The 13,630-nt window shown below is 32.7% G+C and overlaps 1 protein-coding gene across 2 annotated transcripts in view; it reads left to right on the forward strand.

Moving 5' to 3' along the window:
• Positions 1-13,630, forward strand: part of ERICH1 (glutamate rich 1) — an 84,147-nt gene that overhangs the window by 53,257 nt on the left and 17,260 nt on the right. For both annotated transcript variants that reach the window (XM_012539911.3, XM_031951152.1), the window contains exon 4: positions 13,013-13,393. In XM_012539911.3, coding sequence (XP_012395365.1) covers positions 13,013-13,393 — 381 coding nt within the window. The remainder of the gene's footprint in view (positions 1-13,012; positions 13,394-13,630) is intronic.

A 13,630-nucleotide genomic window follows, 5' to 3' on the forward strand; every position in this document is an offset into this window, starting at 1 on the left:
TTTGTAGTGGCAGGAAACTGGAAACTGAGTGGATGCCCATCAATTGGAGAATGGCTGAATAAATTATGGTATATGAATGCTAACGAATATTATTGTTCTGTAAGAAACAACCAGCAGGATGATTTCAGAAAGGTTTGGAGAGACTTACATGAACTGATGCTGAGTGAAATGAGTAGAACCAAGAGAGCATTACTGTACACAGAAACAAGATTATACAATAATCAATTCTGATGGACCTGACTTTTTAATAGCGAGGTGATTCAGGCCAGTTCCAATGGTCTTCTGATGGAGAGAGCCATCTGCAAGTTCTGTGGGGACTGAATATAGTTCACAACACAGTATTTTCACCTTTCTTGTTGTTTGCTTGCATTTTGTTTCCTTTCTCATTTTTTTCCCTTTCCCTTTCTTGTGCAGCATGATAAATGTGGAAATATAATTAGAAGAATTGCACGTTTAACCTGTACTGATTATTTTCTGCCTAGGGGAGAAGGTGGGGGGAAGAGAGAGAGAAAAAAATTGTAACACAAGGTTTTGCAAAGGAAAATGTGGAAGACTATCTTTTCAGGTATTTTGAAAATTTTTTTTTAAAATTGTTATTTTTTTTAAATGATGTCTACTCCTGGGATACAGGGAGCACTGTTCCCAAGCTTCTTACTGTGGGAGTCCTGTTGCATCAGGGTCTGTGAGCTTGGCAGCTCACCTACTTTGGAGACTGAAGGCCTTGCAACTGGCGCACTGTGCCTCTGTGCTAAGGTTGCTCTGATTACTGGTCTGTGCTGGGGTAGAAACCTCCTCCTCTCTTGCCCAGACAACATCTGCCCTGGGCTGCACCATTCTTTCTCCGAGTGAGACAGACCTTTCCTATACTCCTAAGTGGGTTCTGCTTCTCCAAAATTCTTTGTGAGGTTTTATTTAATGTTCTTTGAAGGGAAATTTGGGCCTTTTCTCTGCCACCTTGGCTCCACATCCAAGAAACATCTTTTCAATAACATCAAGAAAATGATGATGATAATCAGTGGATATAAAATGGATCAGATATAACTAATTTAAAATGAAAAAGTAAAGAAGTAAAGTAAAAAAGTAAAGTCTTTTGATTTGGGGAACATTTGTAGTAATTTTTAAAATGTTCTTCCAGAATTATAGAACCTGCTAGTTTCATATCACAAGATGTGAACAATCCAATACTGCAGTTTTCTACAGTATTGAGAATAAGAGGACAAATGTACCATTTTTTTAGATTTGATTTATATGCTTTACCTATTTGCTTTAAATGTTACTGAGTCCACATTCCATCAGTTTGTGGGGGAAATGAAGTCTGCCTAGGGCCTATGTCATTTCAGTTTGTGTTTTGAAACAAGAGATGGAATGGAATCCTTAGCAAGGAGATATATGAAGAACATGAGTCAAAAACTGAAGTTCAGGAGAATTAGAAGTGGAAAAGTCAGTTAAATTGGGGCTCAGGGAACTCAGAAAGTAAAACCAAAATATATTATAAGAATAAGACTTCTGGAGCCATGTCAAAATGACTCTCAGCCAGGTAAAAATAGGAAGATATTCTTACATTGTGTTATCCCTTGCCCATCTACATCTCTCTAAGTCTAAAAGTTTGGCAGTAACACACAAATGTAGATAAATTACATTGATTTGAGGACAATATGATATTTCTAGGCTGTCAAACTTAATCTCCAAACTTCTTTATGAAGTATTATCCATTTATGGAAGATTAAAACACTACATTTTTCAAAGAGAAAAATGTTTTGCATAATGCTTATGTTATTATATGCATTTTCCAAAAATAGTTTTTTTAATTACTTATATATATATAAGTTAAATTATAAATCTTTAAAATGTTATTTGTATAAGAACAAATTTTGAGTTTCCTTTGAAGAAACTATTTCTAAATACCCAGCTAATGTATGTAAAAAAAAAGTTTGATGGCAGAAATCTATTATAGTTAAATGTTCTTCAGACAGTTTATTGTGTATTGAAGTAAGCAACAATTTAAATTTCACTACTATAAGAAAACTAACAAATGTGGTAGAGAGTAAAAGAGAAAATGTTTTTTTAAAAGTGCTTCAGGTAATGAAACGTTAAAATTAATTAGTTCCATCAAAAATCTATTCTGAGGAGTAACCTACTGCAATATTATAATTAGACAGTCTGGCATCTGATAGTGAGATAGTAATTCAGATTCATCCTAATTGTGCCTAATTATTAATCAAGGCTAAAAGATTGACAAACCCAGTTGCATTTTAATAAATCTATGGGCTCATACAATGAATAGTACCAAATTAGGTGGTGGGATCATCACTAGTATGGGCCACAAATGGGCTCAAAACATTTTCTTTGTAATTGGAGGAGTTTCTCTAAAGCCCTTGGCTCTCAATTTATATGTATTAAGCAAAATGACAGGCCTGTTATCATAAACCTAGAGTCATAATCAGTAGTTTTTACCAGTCAAGATTGGTCATTATAATTAATCAATTCTACTATTTATAAAGCTTTCATTTATTTAAGTCATTATATATCTTATTTTTCTGGTTTTATTTGTCTTACTCCACCTTTGTCCTTTTTTAAAAATTTAATTATTTTTTATTTTAATTTTATCTATTAATAAGTATTTTTAAATTAATTTGTCCTACTATTCCTTTGTCTATACAAAAAATAAAAAAAAAATTAGTTTTCTGCATAGCTGCATAGTTTGACAAAACAGATTCCCACATAAACCTCATCCTGTATATATGAATTAAAGATACAGACACAGATTTAAATATATATATATTCATATTCTATACATATTCATATAGCTATATATTTCTGTATTTTTTAAAGTTTATTCCTTCTTTGTCAAGAGGTGAATAGTATGTTTCATCTTCATTTTGAATTAGTTTATCCTTGGGTTAATTAAAAATCTATTCTTTCATATATAAAATGTTGTCATTGTATAAATTGTTATGCTCACTTCATTCTGCTGAGAAAGAGTTTTTCTCTAGATAACTTACATTTTCCATTTTGTCAAAGACTGGATTATTAAGTTCTGTTATTTGTGAAACCTTCTTATCTAGTCTATTCCATCAAGCTATTTGTTTTTTAACCAATACAAGATACCGGATGGTTTTTTAATCACTGCTTCTTTATAATATAGTATAAGGTCTGAAAGTAAGTCCCTCTTCATATTTACTATTTTTCATCATTTCCCTTAAAATTCCAAATCTTTTGTTTTTTTCTAAATAAATTTTTATCTTTTATCTAGCTCTGTCAAGTATTCCCTTGGTAATTTAATGGTTATAATATTAAAAGTAATTAAATTTAATTTTGATACTATTATTCATTTTTATTATATTGGCATGACCTCACCATGAGCACTGAATATTCCTCTAGCTAATTAGGTTGTCCTTTAATTCCTTGAGAAGCACTTTAAAGTTAAATCTATTTAAGTTCCTTATGGGCTTATGGCTGATCCCCAGATTTTTTACGTATTTTGTCATTATTTGGAATGTATTGCTTCTTGCATTTTGTTGTCATAATATAGAAATGTTTATTTTTTTTAAGACTTATGTTATGTGCAACTTTGCTGAAGGTATTAATTGATACATTTGCTGATATCTTTGCTGATTCCCTGGACTTTTCCAAGGAAATAATCAAAGCAAAGAGGGATAGTTTCATCTTCTTGCCTATCATTATTCCTTTAATTCCTTTCTTTTACCTTACTGTTGTTGCTAGCATTTCCAGAATTATATCAAATAATAGAGGGTAGAGCAGGTCATAGTGATTTAACAAGCATATTTTACTCAAAATCTCCTTACTGCCTACCTTCTTCCTTGAACATCCCTTCTCAATTATAATTTCCAAGGATTTTTTCCCTCTGTATCCACTCTACAGAAACAAGTTAGCACTTAGAGAATCTTTAATCTTTTTAATCCTCTGTTATAAGGACAAAAATGTGATGTAAAGGAACTATGTCTTTGTATCCTTTCTGCCATCTGAGATGGTTATGTATTTAATGAATAGGAAGTATGAATGACAGGTCATTTTAAGCAGAAATTTCCCTACCAACTTACAAATCAAAATTGAAAATAGCAATATGATAAACACTGATATACTCTTTACTGAAATATTATTGTTCAACATTTTGTCTGTACCTTTACTTGATTAAATTCTTTAATCTCATTCAGTCCCATTCATTTGCTCACTTTTTACACATGTGCTTTGATCATTGTCTCTAAGAATTAAAATAATTAAAATATACTTGATTAGCCTATAAGAAAAAATATTACCCTAACTTGTAAATGACAACTGAATTACCATGTAGTAATATAGATTAGGTTATGTTTTTATGTGCATACGCTGAGCATTTCCATGAGAAAATCTTTTTTAAACTAAAGTGTTATTATGTAACTTGTGCTTTGAGAATAAACATATGCATCCTATCATTACTAAACTGATTGAATTGAATTTGAAACAGTAAAAACAAAATGTCTACCAATAAAGCTGTGATAATTGTCAAATGTAAATATCTGTGATAAATCTGTAAACTCCACTTTCCTTTAAATTAATCAAAGATTTTTACCAAGATTTTTCTTTATGCTGATATGAAGTTTAAATTTAAAAAAAAAACCACTCAGGTTTTATGCTAAATAGGCATACAGCTAAGTATATATAACCTAGCTACAAAAATTTCTTAAATAAAAATTTTTCTTGAACAAGCAGTGGAAAAAGTCATGAAGATTTTCATCATGCAGACAATATGATTCCATTAAAGAAAAATATTCTATAAATAATATTTTATCAAAATCCTAAACATCTTTTAAGATCCAATAAGAAGTCATGTCTAAACTTCTACATTATTTATTATCTGTAATATATATGTGATATTATTTATTTACCCTACTTTATTAGGTTCTTTTTCATTCTCATATTTCCTTCAAATTTTAGGTTTAGTGCCTCATTTCTTTAAAGCCTTTCCTAATCCTCCAGTTGCAAGTCTCTTCCCTCAAAATGTTTTTTACTTGTATTGATTTCATATTTATGTAGTTTCTTTTTACTTAAGTATGTACATTTTGTATCCTTTGATAGAGTTCAAGTTTTTTGAACAGAGGGACATTTTTGATTTTGTCTTTCAAATTTCCGTGCTTGGGACATGATAGAATTTCATAAATGTTTGCTAGGCAAAGAATTGATTTTTCAACTAGATTAACCATTTAGTTAGTAGCCAGGTTTGCAGTATCAGTGTTCATTGTACATCCTCGAGTACCTAATATAATGTTCATTATCAGTGTTTAGTAAATATTTCTTTATTAACTGATCTCTATTTGAATTCTGATTACTTCACATCTCTGAGTCTCAGTTTATTCACCTGTTAAGATAGCAATAATAATATCTACAGAAACCAATTCCCAGAGTTGTCTTAAGGAAGGCACTTTGTCATCTGCTCAAATAGTATATAAAAGTGAGTTTTTATATCAAAAAACATCATGGAGAGATCTTTTAAGGATTGGTTGGATTCCATCAGTAAAGAATATATGAAAAGCGGGGAAAGGAAAGAGAAATGAGAAAATTAAGGTTCAAAGAAGAGTTAAGACTGGAAAAGTAGTTTAAATATAGGATATGGAGGGTATTGAATATCAGGCTCTCCCAAAGTTAATTTGATGTGTGATGGGGAATTGTTGAAGACATTTGAGCAGAAGAATAACATTATCTAACCTCTTCATTAAGAAGATTAATGTGGCAGCAGTATAGGACAGATTGTAGGGAGTAGGAAGAACAGAAGTAGTAGGAAGAGCAGTTGGCAGGCAGTTGTTCAAGTGTGACATAATAATGGTGCTAATGTGTTTGAAACTAGAAGTAGGAATGGATAGGGGAGATAAACCTAAAATATATTATAAAGTTAGAGCCTCTGGAATTTAGTATATGTGACGACTCAGGCAGAGAATAAAGGTAAAGACAGAAGAACTTCACCTTTGAGCTTAGGAACCTGAAAGTGGTGCTGTCTGTAATAAAAAGAGGGTAATGAGGAATAAGAGTACTTTGGGGGATGGGTGATATGTTCATCTTTGATAATGCTGAGCTTAAGATGTGACATGATCCCTGTCCCCAGGAGCTAAGAAGACATAATAGCTGGGTCCAGGGGGTGGAGCCAAGATGGCAGAGAGGACACTTGCTTCTTTCTGAGTTCCCCTCCCACCCTCAAACTATTTACAAAATTCAGCCTCTGAATTAGTGCTGGACTGTCAGAATATTGGGAGTACAAAAAAATAAAAGTATGACCATTACCAAAAGAAGATCATCTTGAAGATCTCCAGAAAAGGTCTGTTTAAATCATGTGCATGGGCACAGGACCAGGCCAGGCCAGGTACAGGCACAGGCAGGCTGGTAGGCAGGCAGAGCACCGAGGATGGTACATGCTGAGCAGACCAGGGATAGGGTGTGGTCTCCACTGCAGAAAATCTGTGGGGAAGACTCTGCCACAGTATTGGCTACTCTGCTCTGGTTACAAGCCAGTAGATCAACAGAGAAGCTATAAACACAGGGGGTAAAGAGTTTACCCCAAAGTGCCAGAGTCTCATGGGACTTGGCCACACCCACCCAGCCCCCGGAGTGATTCAGCTGGATCCTAGTGCAGCCTCTGATCCCAACACCGCTGCTGTCAGTTCACTGCCTTTTCACTGCCACTTTTCCATTACTTCATGGTGCCTGTTGAGGAAGCTTCATTGCCCCAAAGGCAGTTTTTAAAAAAAAAAAATGAGTAAAAAGGCAAAGCAGACTCTAATTATAGATAGCTTCTGTAGTGAAAGAGAGCAAATTTCAAACCCTGAGGAGATTAAAAGCAGATTGTCTCCAAATGAAGCCCCAAAGGGGAATATGACCTGGTCCCCATCACACAAGGCTCTCCCTGAAGAAACTAAAAAAAGATCTTAAAAGAGAGCTAAAAGAAGACTGGGGAAAGGAAAGGAAAACCTTGCAAGAGGGTCTGAATAAGGCATATAACTCATTAAAAGACAGAATGGAAAAAAAATCAACTCCCTGAAAAACAAAATTTGTGAACTGGAAAAGGTAAATAAGAACCTGAAAAACAGAATTTATGAACTGGAAAAGGTAAATAACTCCTTAAAAAAAAAAAAAATTGGTGAAATGGAAAAAAATTCCAAAGAATTTAACAACTCATTTAAAAACTCAATTGGACAAATACAAAAAGAAATTCAAAAGTAAATGATAGCTGGGTCCAAGTATTTGAAAGGCTATCATGTAAAAGGGGAATTAAATTTGATCTCAGAAAGAATTTGGAATGAACACTGGAGAAAGTAGAAAGATTCAGATTTGGACCAGACAAAAAACATTGATAATAAGAGCTATTTAAAACTTGAATCAACTTCCTCAGGTGCTAGTGGGTTTGCCCTTAACTTGTCTTTGGTCTTCCAGCCAAGACTTGACTATCTAATCAGTTTTTTTCAGGAGGATTCATTGTTTTCAAGGTAAAGTTGAACTTGAAGTGACTTCTTAAATGTTTTCCAACTCTAGAGAAAATCTAAAGTAGAAGGAAAGAGTAAAAGTATTTCTTTTTTTTTTTTTTTTTTTTAAGATCAAGCACATTCTTGTAGCCAATTAAGGTTTAATCCTAACACCAATATTCAGTGTCCATGAGGAAAATAAGTATGTAAGAACTTTACTTTAAAACACTGACAGTCTCAAAAAAAAAAAAAAAAAAAAAAAGTAACTAAGATTTGATAGACAAACAAAAAAACAGCACAGCTCTCTTAATTTCTTATTTACAAATTTTCACTTCTGATTATCTAGGAGTGGATTGGTAAACAGAGAATAACAATAAGGTAGTCTTGGCAGTGAGCATCAAAAAGGGCTAACATTGAAACACAAGCAAATTCTACCAAAGATTTAAAGAACAAGTAACCCAATAGTATATAAACTACTCAGAAAAATAGACGGAGACCTGCCTAATTCCTTTTATGATGCAAGAATATTATAACAATATATCACAAAGATTATACACTATAACCAGGTGGGGTTTTCACCTGGAACACAAGACTGGCTCAATATTAGGAAAACTATCATCATAATTGACCATATCTATTTTGAAAACGGCAAAGATCATATGATTATCTCAAATAGTGCATCTTTTGACAATATACAACACTCATTCCTATTTAAAAGAAAAACACCAGAGCGTAGGAATAATTGGAGCTTTCTGTAATGGCAATAAACTATCACTCTTTGCAGATGATATGATGGCATACTTAGAGAATTCTAGATAATCAAGTAAAAAACTAGTTGAAACAATTGGCAAGTCTAGTAAAGTTATGGATATAAAAGAAACACAAATTAGCATTTCTATATATTACAAATATGAAGACATAGAAAGAAAAATTCAGTTTAAAATAACTGCAGAGAATATAAAATACAATGATCCAAGACAATTCCTAAGGATTTATGATGAAAAATATTATCTACTTCAAGTGAAAGATGATGGAGTTTGAATACAAACTAAAGCATTATTTTTTAACTGTCTTCATTTTTTCCTTTTTTTCCTTTGCATTTTCTTTTGCAACATGGCAAATACGAAAATATTTTGCATGACTGCACATGTATATCTGTATCAAATTTTCAAAGAATTGGAAATTGAGAGAATGCTCATCAATTGGAGAATAATTGAACAAGTTGTGAGTGTAATTACATGAATTGAAAAAAATAAAATACTATATAAAAAGGAAAAAAGTATCTTTTTAAAAATTACTTGCTTTCTCAAGGAGTTGTGAAGGGAGAGAAAATTTAGAACTCAAAAATTTTTAATTAAATTTTTCACATGTAATTTGAGAAAAAAGGAACAGGGAAAATATTAGCTTAAAAACTAGTTTAAAACAAAAAGATTGTCATTGTACAAATGTACACAACCAATCTTTTCTAAGTTTTTAATGTAACTGAGTAGAAGTTAACTACCTATTTGGCACTACCCCAATTTCAGTGATGATCATTATTTGGTAAATGTTTTCAGGTTGATAAAAAGCTGAGTAAGGTAATGAAAAGCATCATTAAAAAGAAATTGAAATATCTGATTTAAGAGAGTTCTTAGTAATTATAGAAAATATTAGCTTTGCTGTTTATAATAAAATTTATCAGAAGCTGCAGGGTTGATTGTCCTATACCTAAATTGATTTTAGGAAATGCCAAGTTTGGTAGAGTATTTCTATCCTTCCCATTAATCTAATCCTTGTCCTTTTCTCTTAAAAGTTCATTTTTCAGTTTCTTTCATTGTCAGTAAATCTTTGATCCACTGATATAAATTCTCCTCTGGTACAGAATACAGTGTAATACTTTCTCCTGTTTAATTCCCATATGTGCTTTGCCATTAAAGATTGTACAACATATTTAATCAATTCACTGTATACTCTTCACCAAGTCTTTTAGTATGCTCTGGATACTAATACTTTTAGTACTGATGCTGTCCACTTACCTACCATTTTTCTGTATGACCAGTCTACTTCCCTTCCCAATCATCATTTCCTGGACAATATCTTTTAAACCATTTCTTACATATAAATTGTTGATGAAAGTATATTTCAGTCTGTTTATTCCTGGCATGAATATCTACATTTCTCTTTTGTGTCTTAATGTGAAGATCGTGTATTTTTCAATCAGCAGGAGTCAGGAATTCAGGTTAGGGGAAAATTGTCAGTCTTTATTCTCAGTGAAGAAGGATCAGAGGTGGAAGATAATCGGCGATAGCAATGTGTGCAGCTGAGTCAAGAAGCTAGCTAGATCAGCAGCCACACGACCAGCAGCTAGGAGTATGGACCCAGGCCCAATCTCTCCCAGCTTCTCTTCCTGTCTCTCTCTCTGCCTCCACCCACCAAGATCGTCATTTCCTATACAACACATCAGAACTTGCACGGAGAGTGGGCAAGGACCATTCTTTATCCAGTTATGTATATTAAGAGAGTATAGCCCAGTTACTATTTAGCCTCACGTACTTGGGACCTCATTGCATCAACTCAAACCTCAGCCCATTACATCTTAATTCTTCAGAGATAATAGCATTCTGTTTTGCAGTCAAATAAGCATCATCAAAAGATTGGTGCAAAACAATATAAGGCTTGGGGTCAAAATTGTTCAGAAACATTGAAAGTACGATATAGTTTTTACAATGCAATCCAACCAAATTTTTTGCTTCTTTTCAGTTCTAGTCTCTGAATATAACAGAAATTTCAGTTTGAAAGGAACTTGGTAACCTATAATGCAGTCTATAGCTGGATTATATAACAAAGAATTCCCACCAACAAATGGTTATCCAGTCCTTCCTTAAAGATATCACATGAAAAGAACTTAAAAATTACCAAATCAGCCCATTCCTCCTTGTGATAGTCTGATTGTTAAGAAGTTTTTCCTAACAGCAAGCCAAAATCTGTCTTTTTACAATTTCTACTAATTCCTTGGTCTTCCCTCAAAGTCTAAAAAGGGCAAATCCTTTTTCTATGTGGTCTTTCAAATGAAGACTATAACATTAATAATGATAATAGTAAAAACATTTGTAAAGCACCTGCTAACCTCCTATGTGAAGGGCTATATGAAGTAGTAAGCTACATATAGTTTTTATATCTTTGACAGATACTAGAAGTGATCAATGAGTGGGATCCAGAATTAAATATTTCATTAAAAATACCTGTAAAAATAAATTGTAGAAAGTGTAAAATTCGTTTAAGGTCTCTGGCTTTTCCCCAGAGCAAAAGGAGCATCTTTTTAAATACCAGAATTCTTCTGGTGTGATTGTAAGACTTCAAATCATGAAATAATAGTCTTCAAAGAATTGAAATTGATTGCTATCCATAGGGCAATGGAAAAATAAATGATAGACATGAACAAACTGCATCATATTACAAACTAGGGATTACAAAGGAGAAGCAGAATAATAAAGGATGTCATCAATGAAATGTTTGGGACAAAAAGATGGGCTTGTTACAGTGTGAGACTGAAGGGGAGTTAATTAATTGCTTTTATCCCCCATTTTTATCTTTATGATGCCAAGAAAAACCAAGAAGATAACACATCACATTGGAGAAACATTTAGAAAAGCATCTCACAGGCCAAATAAGCTTAGACAAGTTAGTTACATGCAGTATTGAAATTCCCTTAATAAAGACATCCACTTGAACATTACACTCTTTATTTAGCACCAAAATAAGAGATCAGTGGTCTTATTTTTAAATAGTCACCAGTGAGATGCTTATCTAGTAAGTGATATTTTTTTGGTTGTTGTTTATTAAACTAATTATCCTAAAGAAAATTACTCATGCTAGAATAAAAGCATAGGTACCATTATGTTTATAGCACTGATCCTTTAAGAGGTTAGTCCACAACCTAGGTCAATTAGAGATCCTTATAAATCATCAATAAAACCTAAAGTAGGATTGTTGGTGGAATTGTGAATACATCCAGCCATTCTGGAGAGCTATTTGGAACTATACCAAAAAAGTTATCAAATTGTGCATACTCTTTGATCCAGCAGTGTTTCTACTGGGCTTATATCCCAAATAGATCTTAAAGAAGGGAAAGGGACCTGTATGTGCAAGAATGTTTGTGGCAGCCCTCTTTTTAGTGGCCAGAAACTAGAAACTGAGGGGATGCCCATCATTTGGTGAATGGCTGAATAAATTGTGGTATATGAATATTATGGAATATTATTGTTCTGAGCAGGACCAGGAGATCATTATATACTTTAACAACAATACTATATGATGATCAATTCTGATGGACATGGCTCTCTTTAACAATGAAGATGAACCAAATCAGTTCCAATAGGGCAGTAATGAATTGAACCAGATACACCATCAAAAGAACTCTGGGAAATGAATATGAACCACTACATAGAATTCCCAATCCCTCTATTCTTGTCTGCCTGCATTTTTGTTTCCTTCATAGGTTAATTGTACACTATTTCAAAGTCCGATTCTTTTTGTACAGCAAAATAACTGTATGGACATGTATACATATGTTGTATTTAACATATACTTTAACATATGTAAGATGTATTGGTCAACCTGCCATCTGAGGGAGGGGGTGGGGTAAAGGAGGGGAAAAATTGTAACAAAAGGTTTTACAATTGTCAATGCTGAAAATTTACCCATTATATATCTTGTAAATAAAAAGCTATTAAAAAAAAAAAAAAAACCTAAGTTAGGCTTTGAGAATCCCTTAGTTAGAATGAAATATAGAAATGTCTTCCAGTGAATGAAATACATAAATATTTATTTTTAAACAAATTATGTGGTATAAGGTAATTTTATGAAATAACTGTTGGGGAATAGTTTGGACTAAAAAGAAAATGGTAAGATGATTGATACAGATTATTGGGCAAGGTTAGATAAAGTGAAAAATCCATTTTCATAGGGATGAAAAACTTTTTTCCCTTCTCCAGTATTTAAAATCTTGTTAGGGTTTTTGCTATTTTTGCTATTTGATTTATTGTTGTTCTTAGTCAGACCTGTAATTTCATTGATATAGGGAACTCCAAGTGAGGAAATCTCTACTAATGCAGATTGGCACTTCTATAACTTGGGTCTTAAACAGTTGTCTGGGACACTTTTTAATTTGCCCAGAGTCAATCAGTCAATAAACATTTATTAAGCACATAATATATATCAAAGTCTAAACTAAGTTCTGGGAATACAAAAAGAAGCAAAAAACATCTCCATCTCTCAAAGAGGTCACAATATAATACTAGAGAATAAGCAAACAAATATGTACAAGCAGGCCTTAAATAGAATAAACAGGAAATAAAAGAGGAAAGGTACTAGAATAAGAGTCACATTGGATCAAGTCAAGTTTGGATCAGAAACAAGATTTGAACTTAAGCTTTCTTGAGTGTTAGGCTGGTTCCATTATGCTACACTGCCTTCAAGTATTGGATATAAAGCTAAATTTCAATTATTTAGATTACTGTGAACCAAGATGTTTTTTGTGACAATTTTGTTTTATTGATTATGGTTTCCTATTAATGTTTTTACAGAAGAGAATCCTCAAGAGCCACCAAAGAGGAGGAGGAGAAGAAGAAGAAGAAAGCAGAAACCAAAGAATATTCTGCAAAGTGCCCATAATATCCATGTAGAACAAACAGAATTTGAGAAGAATGAGAGCCGTTTACAAGAAAAATTACAGCCACAGCATACAGATGGCCCACAAATAAGCAAAAATAAAAAAAGGAAACTGAAAAAGAAACAACAAAAAGAGAGGAAGAGAGCAGCTGGCCTGTTAACAAGAGCCACTGCCATCACTTTTACATACCAACCTGAGAGCAATAGTGAAGAAGAAGATTTTAAAGATACCGAGGAAAAAGCAGATGGCATCCTAAACTTCTTGAAGGCAACACAAGAAATTTATTTTTCTGACAGTATGTTCTCTTCTATTTAATCTTTAGAATAATAGTACTAGTTTGGAATTTGGAAAACAGACAGCATTATTCATGTGTTTCTCCATAGAATATTCAAAAGAAAAATAAATAGTATAGAGACAAATTTAGGATATTTTAATTTTTTCAGATATATATCTGTACCTCGGATATTTATATCTAATGAAACATATTACAATTAACCTCAGCAAAGTTCTTATGAAGGATGATGTTCACAAA

The sequence above is a fragment of the Sarcophilus harrisii genome, chromosome 2 (assembly GCF_902635505.1).
Source record: "Sarcophilus harrisii chromosome 2, mSarHar1.11, whole genome shotgun sequence".
NCBI classification, from domain to species: Eukaryota; Metazoa; Chordata; class Mammalia; order Dasyuromorphia; family Dasyuridae; genus Sarcophilus; species Sarcophilus harrisii.